Below are 27,054 nucleotides of genomic sequence, written 5' to 3' on the forward strand. Positions count from 1 at the left end.
TCTGGCAAAGACCTTCCAGCATGATCAAGGTATCATCAATCACAGCCATAATTGAACTAAACAGTAACATTTTCCTTGCAATCAGTTTAAAATCATTTACTTAAGAGAGCTATGTAACATTTAAGCTCTCACAATGCATATTTATTTTGGGGAACAAAAACAAAATGGTTCTACTTAAAGCTTTATTTTCCTAATATTAAGTCAGTTCTGAAATAGACCTAGTAATGAAAAATTAATTTGGAGGGAAATTTTAAAATTTCAAGATAAATTATAGTCTAGATGCTGGGACTCCACATAGCCATTAATCAAGAGAAATTAAAAGGCCTCCCTAATTTAATCAATTTTTCTCCTCCTGATAGGTGCTTAGGCTGTTTTTAATGCTCTATTATTACACAGTGTTTTGAATGAAAATCATTGCGCATGAATCTCTGTATTTTTATTTTATTAGAACATACTCCCAAATGAGGAATTCCCATGTGAAAGGATGGGCACTTAATTTTGAGGCTTCTGAAACAGGTTAGCAAATTGCTTTTCTAAAGTCTGGAACAATTTAAACTCTTATCTGCAGCATGAGGAAGCCCACCTAGTCAGATCCTTACCACTTTGGAGTACCGCTTATTATACACTTTATTAATTTGATTGATGAAACTTTCATTAATGCCTTTAGGTTGCTTTCTTTGATTACAGATGAGTTTAAAGATTTCTGCACATTTAAAGGCCATTTATATTTCTTCTGTGGATTCTTTTATGTTCTTGCCCAGGCATCTATTCATATCTATCACTTTTCTTATCAATTTGTGAATTTTGTGTATGTGTATAAAGGCTATCAACACTTGAATCAATCAAAAAATTTAAAATACCTGTCCTGGAAAAATAAAATACCAAGATATCAGCTATTCTCAAAATATCGCTACTGGTTACTTTTCATACTTGGCCACTTGCCTGGTTCCGTGTTGATGAGTACTCGGGATTGACAGGAAGGAAGGGGACGACGGTTGTCTCAGTCACCAGGGTGCTGTGGTTTTGCGTGGCAAGCCAGACTAGCCAGAGGAAAGAGCCAGAGATAGAATCTCATCACCATGGGTGTGCCACTGCCCCTCTGAGAGCCGCGGCCCCCGCCTTACTAGGGAGACTCAAGGAAGCACACTCTGAAGCCAACATACACAAAAGCAAATGTCCATACACGTGTTATCAGGACAGGAGAAATTGGGCAAGTAAAACACTGAGGCTGGCAGCTTGTCACTACCCACTGATAACAAGCGTATTAGATAAAGCCACATGTTAAGTCACCTGCATCAGTCTCTCGCCTGTCAACTTCATCGTACACATCCATGGCAAGTTCTTCAAACAAATGATTACTTAGCTGAAAGTAAAAAAATATCAGGAACACAAGGGACAAGGATTAACACTAGCAGAATGAGAGGGGACTGTGATTTATTCACCCTTTTATCTCCAACGTTTTATCCAAAACCAGTGCTTAGTAAATGCCCACTGTAACACAGACAATAACATTTCCAAAATAGTAGAGATCCTCTAGAAACATCTGCTTCCCATAGCAGTCTCATTCCTCTATGGTACGCAGATAGGGCCATGCTATAAAGGAGGTAAGAGGCATCTGAAGTGCCGATCTCACACACAGGTTCCAGTTCTCTACTCTTCCTGTGATAGCACCCTTTAAGTCTCCTCTTTTGCTCTTGAGAATGTTTGCCAGTGCCCCCGAATATAAGGGGTTATAGACCCTTGGCAGGATAAAGATTCCAAAACATGTCACTTTGAGAGGACAGAACATGCAATTGCACAAAATATCACCAGACCTCGGTTAAGCCTCTTCGCTATCTTCCTCAGCAGTGGTGCCAATCCCCAGAAGAACTGAGCATCCCCAACAAAGGATAGGCTGTCTGATCAGTACTCTGCATAGGGTCAGCCAACAAAATACTCCCCATACAAATTAGGTGTCTGCCTGGCAGCAACCAGGATGGTCAGGGTCTTCTTCAACCCAGATGAGGCTAAGCCCCTGCCAGGGTGTCTCAGCTCTCAGTGCCTTTTTCCTCATAAATGCACCTTGACACCTGGTGCTTCCCATTCTGTGATGGTGGACTGAATCTGTCCTATTCTCTACTGTGTTCACCACACCCACACACAGTACCTGGCACTGAGATGGCGCTCAGTACATATCCAATTGCACAATGACCACAAGATATTTTATGCAGCAATTTTAAATGCTGGCTATACACAGACCTCATGGGAACTCGTTAAAATGGGTACAATACATTGTTGGGTGAAAAAAGCAGGAAATAAATTCTATAATCATGATTGAGTTTCAGTTTAAAAAAAAGATATGTATCTGAAACAAGAATTGGAATATACCAAAATACTGAGCCCGAATCCACTGAGTATAGTGACAAGGATGATTCCCCTTCTCTATTTTCCAAATGTGCTCTAGTGTGATTATATTATATTTATAACAAAATAAACTCGGACAGTCTTGCTGGATAAGGTGATAAAGGATTAAAAACTTGAACTTGCATCATAAATGTCTAGTCGCTTTCCTCTTAGGAGCTATAAGCTAATATTATAATTAACAATAACTATGACAGCAATACTGATTGAGGACTTACATCCAAGGCACTGTGCTAATATCACCATATTTAATATTCACAACACCTCTATGTAATAGGAACTACTATAATTCCACTTTACAGATAAGGAAATTAAGGCACAGAAGTTAGTAACTAACCTAGTTACAATGCCAATAAATGATAATAGATCTGAGATCCAAGTTTAAGTTTCTCACAATGTTAACATTTGCTAATTCAAGAAATACATTAGGCTTATTATATTCTCTTAGCTTTTCGGGATGGAGGGAAGGAGGAAGGAAGGAAAGGAGGAGGTAGGTAGAGAAGGAGGAAGCAAAGGAGATACCATAGGATAAACACTGAAATGGCACTTATAATATGCTGTGAGAATATTCTCCCTCTCACCTGTGAGGAGACCACAGCGTAGGGTCAACAATAGCTGCTCACCCTCACTGGGCAGTTCTGAGCTGCAACCCCTACTACATCATTATCTCCCTTTCTAGGAGAGGACACAAAGGCATAAAGAGGCTAAGGAGCTTGTCAGAGCTGAGATCTGTACCTGGTTAGTCTGGAGCCCAAGTTCTTGAGAGCTATAATCAACTTGGTTCCAGATATTTACCTAGTGCCTGTCGCAAGCTAGAAATATTACAGATATAACCCCAGCTTTCATGAAGTTTTCAGCCTAGCAAATGTAAGACAGTCAAAAGGAAATTGGGTTTTATATATAATGCTGTAATTACTTAAAATAAAAACTGGCTTACATAGTACGTAATTAAAAGGAAATCACAGAATATTTAGTGCTATCTGACTCCAAAACTTACTATCTTAACTATATGACCTCCTTAATTTAAGAAAGGCAATAAAACACAGACACACAAAACCATAAATATAGAACACAGAGACACCAAACAAATTGCATAAAATACATTTATTTCATATTACAGTTAAATACTAGTAAGGATAAATTCATTTTATGTAATATTTAGTACTTAATGTTATATCACATTCTAGTAAAGGGTATTCTGATAAAAAGGGAATGAAAAGGAAGTCATAAATTAGAGGAGTTGCAATTTTAGTTGGGCTTTAGAAAAACTACTATCTACATTGTGAAGGTGGTCAGATTTCAGCTGCTTGAATGATGAAAGGAATGGAAGCTGGGAAAGGAGAACACTGCAGGAAAGAGAGAAAAAGGGGATTCCTAAAAGAGGACTTGAAGGTGGCAGCTAATGGCTTCAGAGAATGCTAAACCACACCAAATTATTTAAACACGCGTGCACACGTGCGCGGGCACACACACACAATGGGAACCAGATGGAAGTAGGGCAGGCATGGAAAGGTTAGGGTTGGATGCCCTTAAAGTTATGAAAGAAGTTGGTTCTCATCCAGAGAGCAATGAGAACAGCTGAGGAGTGTAATTTGGTGGTTAAAACAGCTCAGGAAGCACCTTGGTGAAGCTTCATTTGTGGGGACTAAACAAAGAGAAATCATTCCCAAAGAGGTAGCTTCCTGACTAAGCCTGAGGTGGGAAGGCTGGAAAGAAATATTCAGATTAAAGTGAGGTTTGACCTACAGAACTGGGAAAACTATGAGCACATAACCGGGGCAGGACCACCAGCATTTTAAAGCATACATTTATAAAGCTCTGATGAATGGCATGGGATATGCCAGAGAGTTACAATGGAGGCTGGATTCCAAAGGCAGCAAGTGAATCTATGGTACTCACCTTTCTAGCACATGCTTTCATCAATCTCTAGCATCCTATAAGGCTACAGGAAGTAATCCCAAGAAGTGTGTCCCACTTACTCATTTACATTGGGAAAAACAAGAAACTCTTATAAGGAGAGACAACTTCCTAATGGCAAAGGCACAGTCTTCACATTTAAAATGAGAAAAATGGCACTATTTGAAGCACAGCCAATAAACTGGATATACTGGAACTTACAGTACTTTCTATGTACTCAATGGTCTGCTTCTGATTTAACAACATCTAAGGGTATGAAACAGTTATCTGATGCAATAGGTAATGAGCTGAGAACAGATATTAAAATACAGCTCCCATACTGGAGTTCACTAGGAAATAGAGATACTCACAGATTGAAGTTTCTTCTTAGCAGCTTTTGCCAATTCAGACAAATCCAGGCTGCTAAGAAAATGTACAAAACTAATAAGCAAATAAATAAAATCATTTTTGTGAACTCTGTAGAAGACAAAGAGAGCCAAGGGATCAAGATATTAATTAGAGTTCATGGACATGGTCAGAGCCAAAAATTCTATAGCCCAACAGAGTCAGTGAGGGAACTTTGAACAGAACAACTTGGTGAAAGAACTCCTTCTAGAAATACAATAATCATGGAACATGGTTAAAAGAAAAATAATCACCCACTAACTAAAACACAAAAGTCACCATTTCTGAAGTATAAAAAAAAACATGATAGAAGAAAATACAAAAAGGGCAGAATGTGAAAAACCAGAATGGGAAGATTACATTTGGAATAGCAATTAATCATTTCATAAACTCTTAACAGTATTTGTGCAAAGATAACTGGCTAAATTAAGGGTTCATTCCTGCAACCTTGAACTCATCTGACCTTACAGACCAGAAGTTGGCAGATTACAGTCTACTTTTTGTTTAGCCAATGAGGTAAGAATAGTGTTTACATTTTTAAATATTTGGGAAAAAACAAGGGAAGAACAATATTTCATAATACGTGAAAATTATATATGAAATTCAAATTTCAGTATAAAAAATAAAATTTTATCAGAACAGGCATGCCCTTCATTTACACAGTGTCCATGGATATTTTCATCTACAACGGTAGAGTTGAGTAGTTGTGACAGAGGCTGTATGGCCCACAAAGCCCAAAATATTTACTATCTAGCCTTTAACAACAAAAAAACTTGCTGATCCCTGTTATAGACAAATAATATACTCTCTTATAATAAAGAAATATTCTTTGAATATAATCTATAGACACAATATACTGTCACAACTAGCTAAAACTGTGACACTATCACTGACTCTAATTTTCTTGTTAGTAAATTTGTTACTTGTGCTCTTTCAAACTTAAGTTTTATATGGTGGTTTACTTACAGCCGTCTTATTTCCAAATTGTATAGCCATAAAAGAGAAAAATGTATGGGCTTTGTTAAACACAAAATATTATACACTTAAACACTATACAACCAAGGAAATATTTGAGACAGATAAATTGATTGATATTTAAATGACCTTACCTGTCTGCCATTTGAGGTATTATAAAGTGCTGTCCATTTTTGTGATCTGAAACAAAAACCAAGCCAAGTTTTGTTCATATAAATATTGCTAAGATCTGTCAAGGAATACCATCATTGTTTTCTCAATTTCTGTTTTGCAATTAGCATCTTCCCATAATTATGAATTACGTGGGGAAGCAGAAGTTGCCAGACTAGCTACAAGTTCCCAAAGCCCCGGCCAGCAGGAAGGACCATATCCTCCTTTTCTCCTGGCACAAAAGCCTGGACATCGCTAAGCAGGGAGCCGACGCTCACCCTAACCCTTATGCTTTGCGCATCCCCAGGATAACTGATGATCTTCAACCGTGGAAAGAATGTTTAGGGAGCTGAATTAGCTCAGAGCAGGCTTCCATTAGCTCTCCATGTGGCATGGGTGGCACTTCCTTGAGCTTTGGTGGCTCACCTTCAAATTAATCAATTAGTATAAAATAGTCAGGGCTGGGGCAGGTGGTGCCGGCAGATCCAGGCAGGGGCCCAGTTTCTTACAATGCTAGCTGACTCCATTCTAATCCAACTTCTGGAAAAGCACTGATCATATGCTAGTGAACAAAGCCATTATAAGCATTCACATATAGGTTTTTGTGTAAACATAAGTATTTTTGTTGGGTAGATACCTAGGAGTGGGACTGCTGGGTTATAAGTAAATGTACTATTAACTTAGTAAGTAACTGCTAGAGTTTTCCAGAGTAGCTCTATCATTTCGTTCTCTGTCCAGCAATGTATAAGAGTTGAAGTTGTTTCCCATCTTCCTAAGCACTTAAATTGTCAGGTGCTTTTATTTTATTTTAGTAATTCTAATAAGTATCTGGTGGTATCTCACTGTGGTTTTAATTTGCATTTCCTAAATGACTAATGACCCTAAGCTTCTCTCTTCATGTGATTATTTATTTGTCATCTATATATTGTCTCTGTCTAGTTTTTATTGGGTTGTTTTCTTACTGCTGAGTTTTAAGTATTCAGGTATAAATATTCTGGATCCAAGACCTTCGTTGGATACATGATTTCCAAATACTTTCTCCCAATGTGTGGCTTGTCTTTTCATTATCTTAACTGTAATTTTTGCAGAGCAAAAATTTTAAATTTTGACGAAGACCAATTTATCAATATATTTTTTTATGGCTTATGCTTTCAGTATTACATCCAAGTACTTTACCTAGTCCAAGAACACAAAGATTTTCTCCTGTGTTTTCTTCTAGGTTTTAGTTTTATGTTTATAGTTAAATCTATGATCCATTTTGAAGTCTGTAGCCCTAATTTCTACTCACTCTAGAAAAGCCAAGTAGAGAGCCAGACTTTCTTTAAAATATATATATATTTTTATTGATTTTGAGAGAGAGAAAAAGGGAGAGGGAGAAAAACATTGATTGGCTGCCTCCTGCACAGCCCCTATCAGGGATCGAGCCTGCAATCTTGGCATATCAGGATAACACTCAACCAACTGAGCTACCTGGCCAGGGCCTTATATCATCATATTTAAAGTGGGTGTCCTTAGACAGCACATAGATAAGGCTTGTTTTTTGTTTTAAATCTTCTGACAATATCTGCTTTTAATTAGTATGTTTAGCTCATGAACACTGAATGTCATTATTGATACGTTTGGGTTTAAGTCTATGATTTTATTAGTTTCTGCTTGGGCCTCAGCTTTTTGTTCCCTTCTCTCCCTTTTCTTTTTCTTTTGAGTATTTTGAGTCAAAATATCTTTTGAGCCTGGCTGGTGTTGCTCAGTGGTTGAGTGTCAACCCATGAACCAGGAGGTCATGGTTCGATTCCCATTCAGGGCATATGCCCGGGTTTCCAGCTGAATCCCCAGTAGGGGGTGGTCAGGAGGATTGATGATTCTCTCTCATCACTGATGTTTCTATGTCTTTCTTCCTCTCCCTCCCTCTCTCTGAAATCAATAAAAAAATTTTTTTTTAATCTTTTGGTTGTAATTTTTAATATTCCATTTTAATTTATCTCTAGAGTTTTTGAGTATATATCATTGTATACAGTCTTTTTTTAGTGGTTGTGCTAGGGATTATAATACACATAAATTTTTACAGTCTACTTAGAAATAACATTTTACCATTTTAAGAATGCAATCTTACCTCCATATTTCTCTCCCTTTTTATGTTGTAGATGTCAAGTGTATTACACTGACATATGCTGAAAGCTCCGCCAGATAATGTTATAACTTTTACTTTAAACTATCATACATATCTTAAAGAACTTAAAAGGAAAACAAGAGTCTGTTATTTTTATCCAGATACTTATCATTTCCGTGGCTCTTCTTTCATTCTTTAAGTTCCAAGGTTCCTTCTAGTATCATTTCCCTTCTACCCAAAGAACTTGCTTTAGCATTTCTGTTAAAGCAACTAATTCTCTTGTTTTCCTTCATCTTAAAATGCCTTTATTTTGCCTTTGTTCCTGAAGGTTATTTTCACTGAAAATGGAGACCTGGGTTGACAATTCTTTTTTTTCTTTTTATTTTTAGCACTGCAAAAACATTGTTCTACTTCCTTTTCTTATCCATGGTTTCTGTTGAGAAATCCAGTCATTCAAATAAACATTCTTCTATGTATCATTTTTTCCCTTGGCTGTTTCAAGATGTTTTTGTTGTCTGTAGTTTTCAGCAGTTTGATTTTGATGTATCTGAGTGAGAATTTCTTTGAGTTCATCCTTTTTGGGAATCTTTGAGCTTCTTGAATTTGTGTGTCTTTTGCCAAATTTAGACTTTTTAGCCAATATTTCTTCAAACATTTTTTCTGTATCACACTCTGATCTCTTTCTGGGAGCTTGATAACACAAATGTGGCCTTTTGCTATTGTCCCATAGGTCCCTGAAGCTCTGTCTAGTTTCATTTTCCTCCCACTTTTTTTCCTCTCTATTGTTCAAAAACTAGATAATTTCTAGTGATCTATTTTCAATTCACTCACTCTTTTGTCATTTCCAATCTGCTAGTAAGCCTATCCAGTGAATTGTATTTTTCAGTTCTAATATTTCTATTTGTTTCATTTCTGTATCTTCTCTTTCTCTGCTGAGACTTTCTACATTTCTATTTGCTTTAAAATGTTCACACTTTTCAGAACATGGTGTTACTGTTTGCTTTAAAATTTTGGTCTGCTAATTCCATCAATTGTTCCATCTGGGGATGGCATCTGTTGACTATCTTTTCTCTTACAAGTCTTTGGGATTTTCCTGGTTCTTCATTTGTCAAGTCATTATGAAGGGTATCCTGGACATTTTAAATATTATGTTGTAAGACTCTGAGTCTTCCTTAAATTCTATGGACAATGTTAATATTTTTGTTTTACTAGGCAACTGACTAGGTTAGGTTCTGCCTCCTGGGCCAAGTGGTGAGAGAATAGAGAGAAAAATAAAAATAATCATAATTCCCCTCATACTCTTGGCCAGAGATTTAGGCACTGGTGCTGCCATGACTGTTGCCACTACTGTAGCCATAGGATTGCCTTGGGGCTAGGGTAGAAGGAAAAGGAAGAGGGGAAAAAATCCCAAGAGAATCCCTCAACTTCTGTCCTGTAGGAGTCCTCCTTCTTGCTCCACATACCAGACGAGAAGGCTTCTTTGCATCTGTTATACAGTTCCAGGTTTCAGGCTGCCATATCAGAAGTAAAATGAACAGAGCACTCACCACCAGCTCGATGGTACTATGAGTTGCCTAATCCACAAGCTACAGTCCTTAAATAGCTACTCCATGCATTTGGTCCAGGGTTTTTCATTATATTCAGGAGAGACAGGGTGGGGAGTGCTTACTCCATCTCACCAGAGACTGGAGCCACACCAGGGGCTCCTAACTCTAAGTACAGCCAGGGTGGAGAACCACTGCATATATATATGTGGATATTCTACATCAGGGGTTGGCAAATTTTCTCTGTAAAGGGCCAGATAAATATTTTAGGCTCTGTGGCTATATGGTCTCTGTCACTACTATTTAACCTACTCAACTCTGCTGCTATACTGCAAAAGCAGACATAGACAATATGGAATTGGCGTGGCTATCTTACAATAAAACTTTATTTTAAAAAACAGGTCATTGGCTGGATTTGGCCCACAAACCATGGTTTGCTGACCTCAGTTCTACCTCACAAAAAAGGTGGCTAAAAGCAAAATTCACTTTTGGACTTTTTTGCATTCCTTAGATAGCAGAATTCTTCAAATAACTACAAAAGTGATTGCTTTCCTTTTCTGTTCCTAGACCCATTATGCACAAGAACTGTGCTGCACATTCAGCTTTGGTTTAATTATGTTCTTTGATGCTTGAAACAGTCACTAGTCTAGAGCTAAAATAAAGTTATAAAAACTAAAATTCAAGGAGATTTGACCAACATCTTTTACATATAACTGAAAATGCTGTAGTTATCATTTCAAATAGAAATCCTTAGTCACAATTTTCTGGAGGAAAATTAGCAGAGGTCATAAATAATAGTGTTCCAACTTGTTTTTCCAGAGAATGACTAACTGGAGGTGTGGAGAGGCTGATGTCCTTTCACTCACCTGGTTTCCTGCCACAGAGATAAAAGGCTAGTCTGTCAGTCAGCTCATACTGTATTTCTACAAGGCGTTCTGCCAGCTCATGGTGACCTCCTTGCCTACCAAAAGAAAACAAAGTACCATTTATATTGCTCACCAGTCACTGGCTCTATAATAAAAAAGTACAGAAACATCTGAGACACCTGAGCAATTTATCAAACATGACTTTTTAGAATAATCAACCTTTTTGTCTGAGGTAAGTTGTCAAGGTCTACTTTGATTCCCACATTTATAAACTGTTCTCACAATCTGAACTACTCTTTCTCCTTTATTAAATTTACAAGACAGAATACTTAATAAGGAATTCAAGGACTTGTAAGATAAAGAACAACTTCATCCAACGAAGTAGAAAATAAAATTAATAAATGGTCTAGGGTAAAGATTCTCAAAAATTAACTAGAGTGCTTTAAAAAATATACAGATATCTAGGCCCTCCCCTTGGAAATTCTGAATCAGTAAAGATGGGATTAGTGTGGACATCAATAGTTTAAAGAAGGCCTTTCCCCTAGGTGCTTCTGATGGAGCCAGTCTGACTGTGGATGAGAGCTTAGTATTCATGTGAAGTCTTAAATTCAGAGAGAGACAGACCAACCTAATCTACACCTGTATAGCTACTTTCACCTCCTTATTTTCAAGTTCCATAATTGAAAATACTAAGTTTGCCTTTCTTCATTCATGAAATAATATATAAGCTCCTTGAAGTCCTTTTAGTAACAAGGCATATAAATAATTACATTGAGAGGCTGTTATATGCAAGGTACCCATGAAAAATTTCAAAGTAAGTGATAATAAGTATCATTTACTGAGGGCTCTCTTCCTCTTAAAAGATGAAGTCTAGTTTCTGTCAGTTTCTCTTCCTACCATTCAAGGCATTACAAAATATTCTCCCTATCACACATCTTTTCTTCGTTTTTTTTTAACATCTGTGAAATCAGGAAGTATCCTACAATTGATGGTACCTCATCATTTAATAGGCAGAGTTGTTTAGTGGTATATGAAATAATGACGACCCATAAAAACAGTGGAGTCTTAGACCTGATAAAATACTGTACTCCTCAATCCTTAGCTCTTATATTCCCAGACACACTGCACTATGCAGTCAGGTCCCTGCTATGGCAGCCATGCCCTGCGCATCCCTCCCTCCAAAACGTGACTCACATCTTTCTTCTCATCTGGAATGCCTGAGCTTTTCCTTCATACACCCAAATCTAACCTATTCTTCAAAGACCAACTAAAAGAATTTTCTTAATGATTTGGGCCACAATGAAGAGTCCTATGTACACCTTTTAAGACCAGTTATCCATTTTGGCAATGAGTTCCACAGTATTTCGCCCCATTTAACTCTGGTTTGCAGTTATGAGTCACCTCCTCCATGGAACAGTAAGTCCTGGGATGGCAGAGTTGTGTCATTTCACCCACTTTACCCTCTGTCAAGCAGAGTATAAGTGCTCTGCAGCTAATAAAGCTAATGCGGAAAAAGAAGGAAAGATGATCCATTCTCTGTCATTTAAATGATATTTAAGATTAGCCTATGGATTTACTTATTCATTTTTCCAATATTTCACAAATTTTTTAAATAAAGAAAAATTTAAAGACTTTATAGGGAGCACATAGATGTCTACTACCTAAAACCAACAACTGACATGTTACTATAATTGTTTAATCACATATCTACCTGCTCATATACATTTGTTTTAAGTTTAAGCAATGGCTAAAAATATTTAAATATAGCGGAGTGGGTTCTGCCATTATTAGTACTTGATTTGGACTCTAACTATGGCTTAAATACCATAGCATTATAAAGGAACATACAAAAGGCTGGAAGCTAAGCAGACTGGTTATGGTTCTACTTTCTCTGACTTTGCCAGGCCCTGAGCTCACATTCATTTGAAAAGTCATCTGAAAAATAACTGAATGTAAATCTTTAAAGGTGTTAAGTATTAACCATACACAATTTAGCAACTTAACAATGAATCATACATAACACAAAGAAGCCCAAACAGAGAGAAGTGACAAGAATCTAGGTCTCTAACCTTGCATAATCAACAGGAGTTTTCCCACTGGAATCTTGTGTGCCTGGGTCTGCTCCGTATACTGCCAATAATTCCGCCTGTAAAATCTGTCCTGCTTTGGAGGCAACATGAAGTGGGGTGTTTCCTTTTTCCTAAGAATCATTAATAAAAAGTAGACACACACACACACAAAAAGCAAATTTAATAAAGAAAAGGCTACCCGACCACAACCCACTTAGTTTCAATTTACTATGTGGATCAATTCATGCTTTCTTACAGGGTGAAAGAAGTTGGCTTGTGCTCCTAAAGATAACAGCCTCAAACAGGTTTCAAGATTCCCTGTTCTCACGCTTGAATGGAGTTGCTGAAAAACACACAAACAAAAAGGAATACTGTTGAAAGTGTAAAGAGTGATACACTAGAGCAGCTGGCAGATCATTTCCATATATGTTATATTAATCATACTTAGCTCAGTAAGGCAGATGATGCAGTCTCTCCCTTGCTGGTCATGAACAGCCCTAGGAGCTAAGGAGGAGTCAGGCCCATTTTACTGATAAGGAAACTAGGGCTGAGAAGGCTGACCTGCCCAAATGCAAGACCTGTCTAAGTGGCACAATTATACCTTGAGTGAGAGGTAGTATGAAGAGGTGGCTGAGCATGGCACTGAAGTCTGACAGACCAAAATTTCAAACCATACACCCTTCAAGCTGTATGACTTTGAGGAGGTTCATTAAGCCATCTGAACCTCAGTTTCCTCATCTCTAAAATGGTGATAATAATGCCACCTATTCACAGGGTTACTATAAGGAGTCAATGATATAGTAAAGTGCTTAGCACAGAACCTGGTACATAGGAAATACGTAAAGAATACAGCTGTTATTATTACTATTGTTATTATTATTATTTAGGGGGAGAGGAAGAGAGAGGGAGAGAAAGAAAGAGAAACATTGCCTTCCGCATGCACCCCAACCGGGGATTGAGTCAGCAGCCTGGGCATGTGCCCTGACTGGGAATGGAACTGGTGACCTTTCAGTGCATGGGACGACACTCAACCAACTGAGCCACACTGGCCAGGGCAGCTGTTATTATAATAATAATTATTGTCTGTTGTTATTTGACCTAGGGCTTTAGGGCTTCATATCCTACACTGTGCATATTGCAGGGTCCTGCCTTCTATTGGACCCTCTCCACAACACTATTCTTGGCCTTGCATAGGATGCTCTAATGACGTCTTTCAGGGTGGGAAATGGGCCTCAGGTATACCAAATTCGGTACTACAGAAGAAAAGTGCTTATACATTCAGAAGATGAGCTGCCTTCAATTCTGACCCTGAATTGTCGAAATGCAAAAACCCTTATCATCTGTATCTAAGCCTTATTTTTTTTTTTTTTAAAACTGTGGTAAGAAACACATAGCAAGTCTTATTAATAAAAGGAAGTATCAAGAAATGGAAGTAACAAGAAACAATCATTTCTATGCAAAGTTTAAAATTCTGAACTGTGAGTGCCCGTGCTACGTGTGAGCATTTGCCAAAAGCAGTGCTTTGAAAATAGAGATGCAGGTTTCTTGTAGCATCTCTCACAAACAAGCAAAGGCCCACATAAAGAAAACCATCTACTCATTTTACAAGTATAATACATGTACTACAGCTTTGAGTCACACCCTGCATCCTGAAGATCCTACTCAGTATGCAACCTAGGGACCTGAAGAAATCCCACAAACTTTCTAGTCCCTTCCAGAAATTGAGAAGGTTCCTACTTCAAAATTAAAAAAACAAAAAACTTATAGAAATATAATTTTCAAGCCATATTTGAAAAACACAAATAGTTTCTAGATACTTATTTTTCCTCTCTGCCCTTACTTCTTACTAACATGAATGGCTGCCATTTGAGTTAAGAATAAAGATGAAACCAAATGCAATGAAAAGCTGTTATTAGTTATCTAGTGACTAGAAAGCAGTTTTATTTTGCTTTGCTTTGCTTCCTTTTAAGGTTTTTTTCCCCTAAATAAAACAATACACTGTTTCATCTAGCAATTTTAGAGAATTTAAACATGTGACCCACCTTGCTAAGATCTTTGGCGGTCACACTATCGTCATCCCGGCAGGGCAAACGATGGACAAATGCTAACATCTGATACTTGGCTCTGATGAATTCCGCTTTATTAGGACTGGTTGGAAAACAAAAAAGAAAACAGTTCACTTGCAGTTCAGATACGACATTCCCCATTCTTTAGGCTGTGAAAAGAAGAGGAAGTGACCCACATCCCCTACTCAAGAATAAAATGAACAATACTGAAATAAGTTTTCAGCAGTGGGTAAGACTTGAAGTCTAAAAACATATATTAGTAATTGTAATGCTAAGGACTGCAGAATACCTACTTTTTATAGCATCTCTTTTCTCTGTGTAATTTTTTTTTAAAATATATCTTTATTGATTTCAGAGAGAGGAAAGGAGAGGGAGAGAGAGATAGAAACATCAATGATGACAGAGTCACTGATCCTCTGCCTCCTGCACGCCCCCAACTGGGGATTGAGCCCGCAACCTGGGCACGTGCCCTGACCAGGAATCGAACCCCGATTGCCTGGATCCTAAGTCGACACTCAACCGCTGAGCCACGCCCGGCCGGGCATGTGTAATTTTCTTAACTGACCTAGCAACCTTGTAGGGAAGCAGCATTTCATCCCATCTTATAGGTGAGGCATCAGGCATACTAGAGCCCAGAACCTAGATTTCTGGTCTGACAGCCTCTTGTTTGAGCACCTACACTTAAATCTGATTACACCAACAGCCTTAGTCTCAAAACTGGAGAAACCACTGACTTGTGCTGGGTAACCATGCAAAGAGATGGTTCCATGCCTGGCCTTGTTCTGCATTCTTTTTCCTTTTTTATTGATTTTGAGAAAGAGAGGAGAAGGAAGGCAGGAGGGGCGGGGAGAGAAAGAGGGAGGGAGAAGGAGGGAGAGAGAAACATCAATTTGTTGTTCCACTTATTCATGCATTCACTGGTTGATTCTTGCATATGCCCTGACTGGGGATCGAACCCACAACCTTGGTGTATCGGGACGACACTAACCAACTGAGCTACCCACCCGGCCAGGACCCCTTGTTCTGCATTTCTAATAGCAAAGAGCTCAATGAACAATTGGGGTAACTACCTCCTATGCTGCCCTTGTGAAGGCTGGTCAAAAATAGCTACACTCCTTTCAGAGGGCCCATGTGTTACAAAGAAATAAAAGTATTTATAAACATTCCACTCACTGTACTTTATCCTGTGGATTAGCTTTACGTCTTCCACTCATAATAGATGCAGGGTCCAGCAGAGAATGCTCCCATATAGAATTAGCACCATTATTATATAAGGTTTCAACCATCTAAAACAAAGCAGTATAAAATCATATTTTAATTTCTTTCCACAAATATTCAGTGGGAATCAGTAACTGAGCAGGGAAAACAAAGCCCCATTACAAAAACTACCACAACTGGCATATCACACACATCACTATTTTCTGATTTTAGAACATGAACGATGAACCTGTACATAGAATTCAGGTTTGACCAGTAAGATAGCTAAGTATCTAAATGATTAGATTGTTCTAACAGATGATGAAGGAAGAGTACTTTGACACTTTAGGGCAGTGTTTCTCAAGAGTGATTATCCAAATACTATTTGCAAGATTCTTAACAACCATGTACTGTCTAGACTATACCACTTAGTATTTTTCTTTAAATCCACTCATTTTTTAAAATTTTACTAGCCATTATGGTTTTATATACTAATTATAGTTTTCTTATACACATTAAAATAATGCAACCACCAAAATACATATTGGAGTATTATCTACATCTGTCTTGAGTACCACTGGTGGTTCATGTGCCATACTTTGGGAATTGTTTTAGGGTCCACCCTGGCATTTTAAACTACTCATCTTTAGACTTTATTCAGATCCTCTAATAAAATCTGTAAACACAGACCTCAGAGTAGTAAATACCCACTTGCACATGAGAACGAGCTGTTAGAAACTTGTGAGTAAAAGTTATTAATAAACCGTATTTCCCAATTTCATTTCAAAGAATGACTATTAACATGGCCCCACCTGTTTTTTACATTAGTGGAGATACTGTCACATTAGAGACCCAAACCCACTTGTTCTGGTCCCTTGGTTTATACAGGCATGTTTAAGGGACATGTTGTGCAGCTGCCATAGATTTTGTAAAATATGTACTCAAGACAAATGAAGGGGAAACACATGCTTAATTCTTAGTTCCAACAGAACTTAAAGAATGTGTACCCCAAAATAGAAATACAGGTGACATGACATTGAACCACAAATAAAACAACACACACTTAGCAGATTGTTAGGCAGGCAATCAAAACATATTAACTAAATTTGTTCTCCAACTAGTAACAAGACCTTTAAATCAGATGTTTCAGAAATTTCTGAGGAATCCCAGTCCGTGCTTCTATCAAAGCAGGAAAAGATAATCCTAAAAATATTAGCAGGTACTCAGGGATAAGTACATTAATGAAAAATTTCTAAGGCAGTGGCTTTCAGAAATATTCACTATGGTATGTGGAAAAGACAGACTGTTCAAAAACAATTTCTGGAGACATTCTAGAAAGTCAGCAGTGAAACAATACCAAGAAATTTTAATGACTATTATCTATCTGTTTATGATGAATTTAAGATGGGCACAGCACCCTATTCAGTTATGATTCAATCATTTTTGTATTATTTAAGGAGTAAGAGAAATTTTAGTTGCTAAAACAATGAGCCCTAAAAACTTAAATTACAAATTCTTCCTTTACCTGAAGCAATGTTGGAGGCCACGGTGTGTGTTTAAGATGCCTTACTTGAGAGATATGGCGCCCTAGACTCCGATGGACACTGCAGCATTCGTCACATATAAAAGTTCCCCTATTTATTGATGCCCAAGAAGGATCTGAAAAGAAAAATGAATTTTCAGCAGCAAGAATACCAGTTGGGCACTTTACTACCAGATGGCAAAAGATGACTAAGGTATGGCTTTTCAGAAACACAAGACATTTTTGTTGTTTTAATATGCTAATCAACATCCAAGCTGGTGAGCTTGTCTGATGATACCACCTATTTTGGCTGATTGGGTACAATGTTAATTGAGACTAAAGACATGACTTGAAGTTCTATATAAGCAATTATCTCCTTTCTGGTTCAGGGCCACAGTCTGAAGCCCTAATGGGATCTACCATCTCAGATACATGACTCTTTCATTCAAATGAGAAGCAAATCCAGAGTATACAGATGAATCATTTTAGACTCATCTCCTCAAACAGCAAAATAATATAATTGTAACAGTGAATAGTCCACATAGCATTTTATCTGAAGAAAATGGTTTAAAAAGTGCTACAAATCTATATGCCAATCTACTTGGCAGAAAGCTGCAAGTGCCAAAACTATAAAACTGTTCAGCTGTTGTGGTTCTGAGGACAAACTGGGAAATCTGGCCTCCTCTACTTAGGGAGATGTTCTAGGATATCCATTAGTTGTTTTAAATAAACTACTGAGTCCAATCTTGCAACTGATCTGAAAGAACAGATCTGTAATAACAACAGCTTCACAAAAGCAAAGATGTAAAATAAAAACAAGTAATATTTTTGGTGTGTGTAATACTTTTCTCCTATGAAGCCCCACAGAACTTCATTGGACATCTATTGAAACAAGGAATAATTCACATTGGGCAAGTAAACTGAATACTTAGAAACCAAAAAAAAAAGAAAAAAGACAGACCTACATTTCATCAGACTCACAAAGGAGTGACAATAGGTGCCACTCAAGCTCCCTGGTCTAAGGATTACATTTAAAAATTCTCCCATGTCCACAAAAATCTCTAAAATGCATGTATGCCATCTTTACCATTTTTAACAGTTTATTCAAATCCTTTCCAACCATATAATGAAAAGTTATGGGATTTCAATCAAAGACAAATCCTAGGAGTCAGAGAGTGTGGTGGTTAAGAGGACAGCCTCTGGAGACAAGCAGTCCAGGGTTTGAACCCCAACTCTCCCACTTCTCACACAATGATCTGAGCAAGCTTTTTTTTTTTTTTTTTTTTTTAGCATCCTCGCCATGGATCAAATGGGAATAATAACACATCTCAGGATAGTTAGGATATAAAAAGTAAGTAAAGTTGCTTGCATATCGTAAATACTCAGCAATGTTAACTGTTATAACTTCTCTAAATTATTTTCTAAGTACCATTCAGGTATTTTTAAGAGTCTCCTGAAACTTATGACCACTGGAAAAAGTTTTTGATAGTTAATACTTAAAACGTAGAATGTTTCATGTGAACACTGTATTACTATAGTAAAAGTTTCAGTTGAACTCAGAGTAGAATATACTTTAAATGAACTAGATTCATTAAAAAAAAAAAAAGTAAAATATTCACTAAGATGTGATCATGGTTAAATGTTTGCCATGAAACAGAACAGAAATAAAATAATTCAGTACTATTATGCCATTCTAAAAGGCAAAGACTGGAAACATCAAGATGAAGGATCCCTACAAAGATGCATAACATTGCTTTCTGCAGTATGGTACCACTACTAGTGACAAAAAAGAGACTGCTCTGAATCACAGCTTTTGTTTTCACTTATCTATTCAGTAGATTCACAATGTTCTTGATGGAAATTAAACAGGAACAAGACAACAAGGATTTAACACACATTAAGCAAAGTTCTCAATTAATCACTTTAACATCATAGATCAGAATCCCACGGAAAGAATATCAGAATGTTAACAATACAGTAGAATCCGAGTTTTACTAATGACGCTAGGTGAACCCCTTTCAGTTTATCTGAAGCTTAATGCCAGAGCTACTTAACTTGGGCTCCAGGAACACAACAAATGGGCTTCAGAAATGTCTGTGACCCCACTAAGAAACCTTAACATAAATTCTGTATGAAAGATTAAGTATGCATGCATTTTGGGAGGAGAAAGCCTTAACATTCATCAAAATCTGAAAGGGATCCCTAATCATAAGGTAACTCTTTCACTAGGGTTTTGCAAAAAAAAAAAAAAGTGGCACGAATTCCTGGCTGCTCAAGTTCGCAGAACATTTCAAGGTAGCCTAATTATGTTCAAAACAGGAAGGAAGTGACTCAAGTCTCTGTAGATTAGGCATATGAGACAACTAAAATGACACAACAGGAGAGAAAATGTTCTGAAATGCACAAAATGCTGCAGAAGTGCAAGGTAGTATTGAGGGTGGCAATGGAGCCAGTTTTCCTTGGCCCCATATCATCCACTGAGAACTACAGAATACGCATTCCAAGGGGAAGTCTGAATCTAGACTCATGTGAATCAAACACATCGGACAGTTCAACTGAAAACGGGCAAGAAAATAAGGAAGTGGAGCAAATAACATTTTTAGAGAACACAATGGAGTTTGCATAATCCGCACTAACTTGGTTTATAGAACACCTCTTTTTAAACTCCTCCACACTCCTCTCCCTGTCGTCAAAAAAAAAAATCGGTAACATCGCTGGCACTACACAAGCTTTGAAATAACCACATAAGGTTTGAGTTATCCCAGTACTATTTAAAATCGATCTCCACTTCCATATGACAACGTGAAGTTCAGAAACAGTTGCAAAAACACTGCTGCTCAATGATTTCATTAAGATTGTTTATTGGACGCTATTGTGCCAAGGAAGCCATCTTACCTTTGAATTACTTCCAATTCAAAGCAGATAAATCCAAGCACGGAAAACAACAGAGACCAGTCAAATTCAGTGCCAATTCCCAAGGTGGATCTGAACTCTAAATCTGAAAATTATGCATGGGAGGAATGGTTTTGGCTTTTCAATGCCCTCAAATGCCTACACTGCGTGAATGCCCCGTGACTCTATTTGTTTTGTAAACTGGTTAATGTACGATTTAGAAATTCAACTCTAGCCTTAAGGGGCTGCAAAGGTTCTGTACTAAAGAACACAACACAAAGAGGGAAAAACACACCTAAATGAGATGACCGTGAGGATATTCACTGAATCTTCCTAACCACTGACTGTGATACTCATTTATCCCCATCGGAGAAATGAGGAAATCAAGGCTCTGCCAAACGAAATCACCAGCCCAAGGTCACCCAGAAGCAAAATCTAGTTTGAACTCAGGCCGTTCAGATGCCAAAACTTGAGACATGCATTGACTCCTAAGTGCCGGTCGCGTTTGCGACATCCCCGACATCCCGGAGATTCTCCCCAGTGGAGTGGGAGCCCGAATGTCAGCGTGGGGAAATCACCTAGGGGTCCGCCGGCCAGTCTCGGTGGAGGGAGGCGGCGAAGGTCGCCCACTCCGGCCAGGGTGCCCTGGCGGAACGGAGGGGCGCTGGGTGGCAGGGGGCGCAGGAGGAAGAGGAGGTGACACCTGCAGCCTCTGGGGGCCGCAGCTCGGAGGACGTTCGCGTTTTTACTTCTGTAATTGGTTTTCCTGTGGATTGCCCAAGCCCCTTCCTGTTGAAGAAGCTGCCCCGGCCTCGAGCCCGCCCCTCTCCGCAAGGCCTGGGACAGGAGGGACGAGAGGGACGAGAGGGACGAGAGGGACGGGAGGGCGGCGGCCCCCTGCCCGCCCGGCTCTGACAGGCCCGGGACGGCTCCCGCCCCAAGGCTACCCCAGTCCCTCCTACTCGCGACCCCCGGCATGGGATGCGGGGCTCCACCGCCCCGAGCCGCCTGACCCGTGGGGGCGGCCCCGGGGCAAGGGTCCCAGTCAGGAGAGCTGAGGGGAGCGGGCCCCGCCGGTGGGACTCACCCGGCCCGCTGCAGTCCGCGCACACCTCGCTGCTCCGGAGCCGCTTCGACATGGCTCCCGCCTCCTACCTGCCAGGAACCAGAAGCCCCGGGACAGCGAAGGCGACGGCGACGGCGACAGCAGCGCTTCCGCTCTAACGGGTCCCCACCGCGGCGCTGGCGGCGGCGCTTCTCCCCTCAGCGCCTCGCAGCCGCGGCGCAGCACGCACGCGTGGGGAGGTGCCCTTCGGCGTCGGGCAGTCATGTGACAGGAAAGGGCACGCTGCCCTGTCGCCATCTTGAGTGAGGGCAGATATGTACTCCAGCGCCTTATGTCCTGCTTATAAATCTCCAATTTGGGTCTCCCTCCCTGGGAGAGAGTCGCTTAGTCCCAGCACTGACTAATACCATTGAAAGCAGCAAAAATCTGTTGACCAGAACTCTGTGGCCACAACCTTACTGAGGCAATCAATAGTCAAGTCACCAGTAGAACTTTGGCCAAGTTCACTTATTGATTACATTATTCAACAAATATTTATTGGGCACCTACTATGTGCCACACACTGTTCCAGGCACTGAAGAAACAGCAGTGAGCAAAGAAGACAAAATATCCTGTCCTTGTGGAGCTTACGTTCTACTGCAGTAGACTTAAAATAAGTAAAATGGAGATAATGTGTTATCTACCTTTAAACTTCTATTTCCTTTTTTTTTTTTTTTTTTTTTTTAATCCTCACCCAAGGATATTTTTTCCATTGCTCCCCAGAGAGGGTGGAAGGGAAAGGGGAAAGAGAGAGAAAGAGAGAGACATTGATTGGTTGCCTCCTGCACATGCTCCAACCAGGGCCAGGGATGGAGCCTGCAACCAACCAACGTGCCCTTGGCTGGAATCGAACCCAGGACCCTTCAGTCCGAGGGCCAACACTCTAACCACTGAGCCAAACTGGCTAGGGTTCAATAAAAACTCTTAAAAAAAAAGAAGTTTTAAGACCTCAAGCTGAAGCTCGTTAAAGTAAAATTCTAGTCCTCATGCTTCAGCCCATTCATTTGGTTTGAACCATTTTTGTCAGCGTGACTACACAGGCTCCGTTTTAAGTGAGCTTAGCTTTACTGACGTGATCTCGTTTTCTTCACTCATTCCTCAGCGATGAGCTCCATTCAGCAAATATTGGACGCCTCTATGGGCCAGGTACTGTTGTGACTTTAGGTACTCTGGTAAGCAGCCACTGTGGAGTTTTCCAACTAATGAATAAGAGATGTTCAATAAACATGGATGGAGAGGAGAAAAGATGAAGTTGCACAAACCTTCTGAAAGGATGGGAAGTCCTGGAAGAGGTCTCAGAAGCTCTGGTCATTTGGTCCATCTCTCCATTTTGATAAATGTGTGGTGTGGGTATAACCACATAATTCCCACACATTCCACAATTAGAGCCCCTGGGTACCATCCTGATGCTCCTACATCCTGTTTTGGATGGCAGACTCACAAATCTTCCGGACTCAACACGTGTAGAGAATGGATTAGGCCGAGATTCTCGAACAGCTGTTGTTGCAGGCATCTGAAAAGCTGGCTGTGCACAAGCAGGGAAGGCACACGGTAAGCTTTCTGGATGCAGCAAATAACTTCACCCAGCTATGCGGTCTAATTGCAGACAGCTGTGCAGAAAGCTCAGGGTGGTGAGTAGCTGTAAATTGATTTGGATCTTTATGGAATCAAGGAGCTATAATGTCTTCGGTTGAAACTCACAGAATGAGCTTTATATACTTGCAGACTGTGGTCAAGTCTGGGTATGATCTGTTAGCTCTTTCAGCCATAACCCAAAATTCAAATGGCTAGCTTCAAAAATAAATGACACTCACATGTGGAATAAACCACCACCATTGGTAACTGAAACATAACCTAGTTTGGAGTTCAGGTAGAACAGTGGTTTTCAACTGGGGGGGGGATTTTCCTCCTCCAGGGCACAACTGCCAACGTCTGGAGATTTTTTTTGGAGAAGTGCTGCTGGCATCCAGTGGGTAGAAAGGCCAGGGATGCTGCTCAATATCCTAAAAATCACGAGACGCCCCACAGAAAGAATTATCTGGTTCAAAACCTGCCTTTCCTTGAGCATCCAGGAGATAGAACTATCTCCATGTGGTGCAACCACTGACTGACGCCTCTCCAGGGTTTGCAGCTCCCCCGTCGAAGCTGTCGGGTGCTGCCCGCTTCCAAAATGGCTTCTGACCGATCATGGAAGCATCTGCCCGGGTCCAAAACGGCTGCAAGGGAGTCAGTCTCTGGAATGGTTTGGCCCAGGCGCTGTTGTCACCCCCTGACCGCAGAGTCGTTGGAAGTAGCCCAGTTGTGGGCCGAACCATGTGCGGTTGCTGGGGCAGGGGGAGTGGGCTGGTGTCGGGGAGACTGAGTTGCCCACGCCCAGATCCTGGACTGAGGGAGAGAATTGTACACGTTTTTGGGGAGTACACGGCGTCTCCCGGTATGGAGCGGGGCGTGGGTGGGGTGGGGTGGGCCGCGGGCCGGGTGCCTGGCCGCCCGCCCCCCCCCGCCGCGGCGTGCGGTGGTTCGCTCCCGGCACTTCCCGGTTTGGGGCAGTTCGGTCCGCAGAAGTCGGTTCGGGAGCTGTCAGCGCGGGCGGCAGCGCGGCGGCGGGGCGCGGGGTGGGCGCGGCCGACCGGGTCCCCGACCCGACCCCCGACTCCCGCGCGCCCCGCGCCTGGCCCAGTAGGCCGCTCGGCCGCGTACCGCGCCCCTCACTCGCTCGCCCATCTCTCGCTCGCTGGCCGGCCGCCGGGTGGGCGGGCGGGCGGGCGCCGGAGACCCCGCGGGGGCTGAGGCTCGGCGAGCGGGCGGGGAGGGCCCGGCCGCGGCCTCCTCGCCATGTCCTCGGCCCGCGACACCAGCGGCCACTTCCCTTTGCACCTCCTGGTTTGGAACAACGACTACCGGCAGCTGGAGAAGGAGCTGCGGGACCAGGTGAGGGGCGGGGCGGGGCGGGGCGGGGGTGCGCCCCCGAGGAGGGGGAAATCCGGGGTCCTTAAGCCCCCTAGACCCCATCTCCATCCCTCTGCCCTCGGGGCTCCGCAGACCCCTTCGATTCTTAAGTCGTGGGGCAATAATAATAACAACAGGACGTGGATTGAGCGCTTACTATATGCCAGGCCCTGTGCCGAGGGCTTTATTTCATTAACTCTTTTCGACTTTGCAACAACCCTAGGAGGTAGGTACTGTTGTTATTACATCTGAAAGAAAGGGAAACTGAGGCACTCAGAGGTATGTGCCTTGCGCAAGGTCGTCCTCCTTTCAGATACCAAGTGGGGATTTTAACTGTGGCCGACTGGTTCCAGAGCGCACCGCCTTAACCAGTTAGGCTCGGCTGCCCCTCCAGCCCAATGCACACCCTCTCCCCACCCACCCACCCTTTTTGTAAGGAGGAGCTTGGTTGGGTTTGGAGTCCAGGCTCTAACTCGCCCTGTGACCTTGGGCAAGGCATTTTTCCTTTCTGGCCCAGGGAGACTGATACCTACCAAAGTTTGAGAATCGCTGGTGCCCAGGATCCTTAAAAAAATCCCTTCCTGTTCTAAAAGGCATTGATTCCTTGTCTTTTATTTCTTGCCATCTCTTTAAAGCAGTGGTTCTCAGTTGGAAGTGATTTTGACCGCGGTAATTCCAAATGGTAAATGCACGTAGGCATTTTTGGTTGTTACACGTGGGGGGTGGGTGCTACTGGGATCTAGTGGCAGAGGCCAGGGATGCTGCTCAGCATCCTACCGTGCACGACAACCAAGAATTATCTGACCCCAAATGTCATTAGCGTTTTGCTTGAGAAGCCCTGCTTTAAAGGCATCTGAACAATTCTGGGAGTTGTGGATGCCTTCAAGTTACAAGAGAATCAACTTAGCAGTTAAAATAAGGATTTGTAGTTATTTTGGTGTGATTGTTGTTGTTGACTTCATTTTATGCAGTGTGCTAAAGTCCTGGTTTTTGAATGGATCGTAATCGACATTGTAATTGTCAAGGCATTTTAGACAAGAGGAGCATTGGCTGTCTTTTGGTTGGTGAAAATTGAGCAAAGTCAGCAGCATCTCGTTTGATGAACAGTTACTGCTAAGCCTGTTCTTGCACCCTGCCATATTTCTTTTAAGTCTGTTGAGCACCCATTGGAAGTCAAAAGTCCCCCCCCCCTTTTTTTTTTTCATTTAAATCCTCCATCCAATGAGAATAAACCTTTATTGTAAGTCACTGGTCTTAATTAGATCATGCCCCCAGAGTAAATGATTCACCATTAGGCATCCTAGTATACCTGATGATTTAATTCCCTTTCTGTTACAGAGGGAGCCTGCCATCATTTTGCTCTTAACTCTGAGTCTCACCTTGGACGCTTTAAAAGCAACTGGACAGTTCTGGTTTTTAGGTCAGCTACGTTTTGCATCTGCACTTCCTCAGTATCAGGGCTGTCCAGAGTCTTGTGAAATATCAAGATAAAGCACAGAACTAACATCCCATTTGATAGAGAGGTTTATCATCATCATTAAACCACACACTTTTTTAAAAAAGTTATCTTTATTGTTGAAAGTATTGCAGATGTCCCCCTTAAACCACACTCTTTCAGTACTTATTTCTGAAAACAGCCTGCTTTCTAGTCATTGGAGGTGAAGAAAAGAGTTTAAATAAACTGCATTTTACCTTGATAGAAAAACTTGTTTGATAACAAAGTGTGGGTTTAAAATCTATAATGTGACATAATTGGATTATCTCTTTTTTCTGCAAGCTGTGATAAAACTGTTCATTGAAAGTTCTCTGTGACTCTTAACTTGAAAAACATTAGAGACATTTGTGATTAGAAAATTATCATTTTGCAGCAGATTTTCCTGGAGTAATTGGTCCTTAATGCCTTCCACTGTCAAGGAGGTCAAGGGAGACTATTCATACTTGCTAGTTACTTGGTTTTGACTTTGTTATTGGTTATCACTGTAGATCATTTCACAGTATACCTTTTCCCTTTGGGGAAGAGATAGTTCAGATGTAATCGTAAAGAACATCTTGACCGTGGATGCTTGACTGTCATGAGCACACAATCCAATTTCAACCCTGAAAGTTGGCCATTGAAAGGGTTGAGACAGGCTAGCTTCAGGGGTGTGCTACCTTGTGCTCAGAAGGGGCTCATGATTGGTTTAATGCTCTGCTGTTACTGTCCTGAAATTCATAGTTACTTTTTGAATAAGAGGCCTTACATTTTCATTTTTAGTGGAACCTGCAAATTATGTAACTGGTTGCAGGTCAAGAAGTTGATCATTGATATTAAAATACGAGGCAGGAAATACTTTATTACTTTTATATTTATTGAGATCCTCTGTTGATTATGAACCAGCTACCTAGGGCAGTTGAGTTAATGGCTAATACTAATGCTGATTAAGTTGTGAGAATGGGTTAGTTATTTACCCTTGCTGAATTGTTTTATCACCTGTAAAAATGGGGAGAGTAACACTGAAAGCTTAGTGTTTTGCCAGGTGCTGTGCTGAAATGTTTTGTGTGCAGTTTTATTTATTTATTTATTATATCTTTATTGATTTCAGAGAGAAGGGAGAGGGGGAGAGATAGAGACATCAATGATGAGTCATTGATTGGTTGCCTCCTGCACACCCCGACTGGGGATCCAGCCGGAAACCTGGGCATGTGCCATGAACGGCAATTGAACCACCATCTCCTGGATCCTAGGTCGATGGTCAACCACTAAGCCACGCCCAACCGGGCTTGTGTGCAGTTTTAGATTTAATTCATCAGCCCTCTGGGGTGGGTGCTATTATGATTCCCAGTTTACAGGTTAGGAAATTGAGGTGGAGAGGCTCTGTTGTATGCTTAACCAGTGGCCAAACCAGGATGTGAACCCAGAGAGTCAGACTCT

The 27,054-nt window shown here is 40.8% G+C and overlaps 2 protein-coding genes across 10 annotated transcripts in view; one reads left to right on the top strand and one right to left on the bottom strand.

Annotated features, from left to right (window-relative positions):
• Positions 1-21,321, bottom strand: part of GIT2 (GIT ArfGAP 2) — a 42,611-nt gene extending 21,290 nt beyond the window's left edge. For 2 of the 8 annotated variants that reach the window (XM_016201569.2, XM_016201571.2), the window contains exons 1-11: positions 21,177-21,321; positions 17,201-17,334; positions 15,652-15,764; positions 14,455-14,560; positions 12,669-12,755; positions 12,413-12,543; positions 10,344-10,438; positions 5,811-5,856; positions 4,668-4,719; positions 1,291-1,363; positions 943-1,040 (exon numbers count right to left, since the gene is read on the bottom strand). In XM_016201569.2, the coding sequence (XP_016057055.2) occupies positions 943-1,040; positions 1,291-1,363; positions 4,668-4,719; positions 5,811-5,856; positions 10,344-10,438; positions 12,413-12,543; positions 12,669-12,755; positions 14,455-14,560; positions 15,652-15,764; positions 17,201-17,334; positions 21,177-21,228 (987 nt within the window). In that variant the 5' untranslated portion in view covers positions 21,229-21,321. Of the gene's footprint in view, positions 1-942; positions 1,041-1,290; positions 1,364-4,667; positions 4,720-5,810; positions 5,857-10,343; positions 10,439-12,412; positions 12,544-12,668; positions 12,756-14,454; positions 14,561-15,651; positions 15,765-17,200; positions 17,335-20,092; positions 20,196-21,176 lie in introns of all 8 variants that reach the window. The other 6 variants (XM_087828428.1, XM_016201570.2, XM_087828429.1 and 3 more) reach the window with 5 other exon arrangements.
• Positions 21,322-23,981: 2,660 nt separating this feature from the next.
• Positions 23,982-27,054, top strand: part of ANKRD13A (ankyrin repeat domain 13A) — a 29,176-nt gene continuing 26,103 nt past the window's right edge. For both annotated transcript variants that reach the window (XM_087828605.1, XM_087828606.1), the window contains exon 1: positions 23,982-24,125. In XM_087828605.1, coding sequence (XP_087684731.1) covers positions 24,030-24,125 — 96 coding nt within the window. In that variant the 5' untranslated portion in view covers positions 23,982-24,029. The remainder of the gene's footprint in view (positions 24,126-27,054) is intronic.

This window comes from Miniopterus natalensis, chromosome 20 (assembly GCF_054644295.1).
Source record: "Miniopterus natalensis isolate mMinNat1 chromosome 20, mMinNat1.hap1, whole genome shotgun sequence".
NCBI lineage: Eukaryota > Metazoa > Chordata > Mammalia > Chiroptera > Miniopteridae > Miniopterus > Miniopterus natalensis.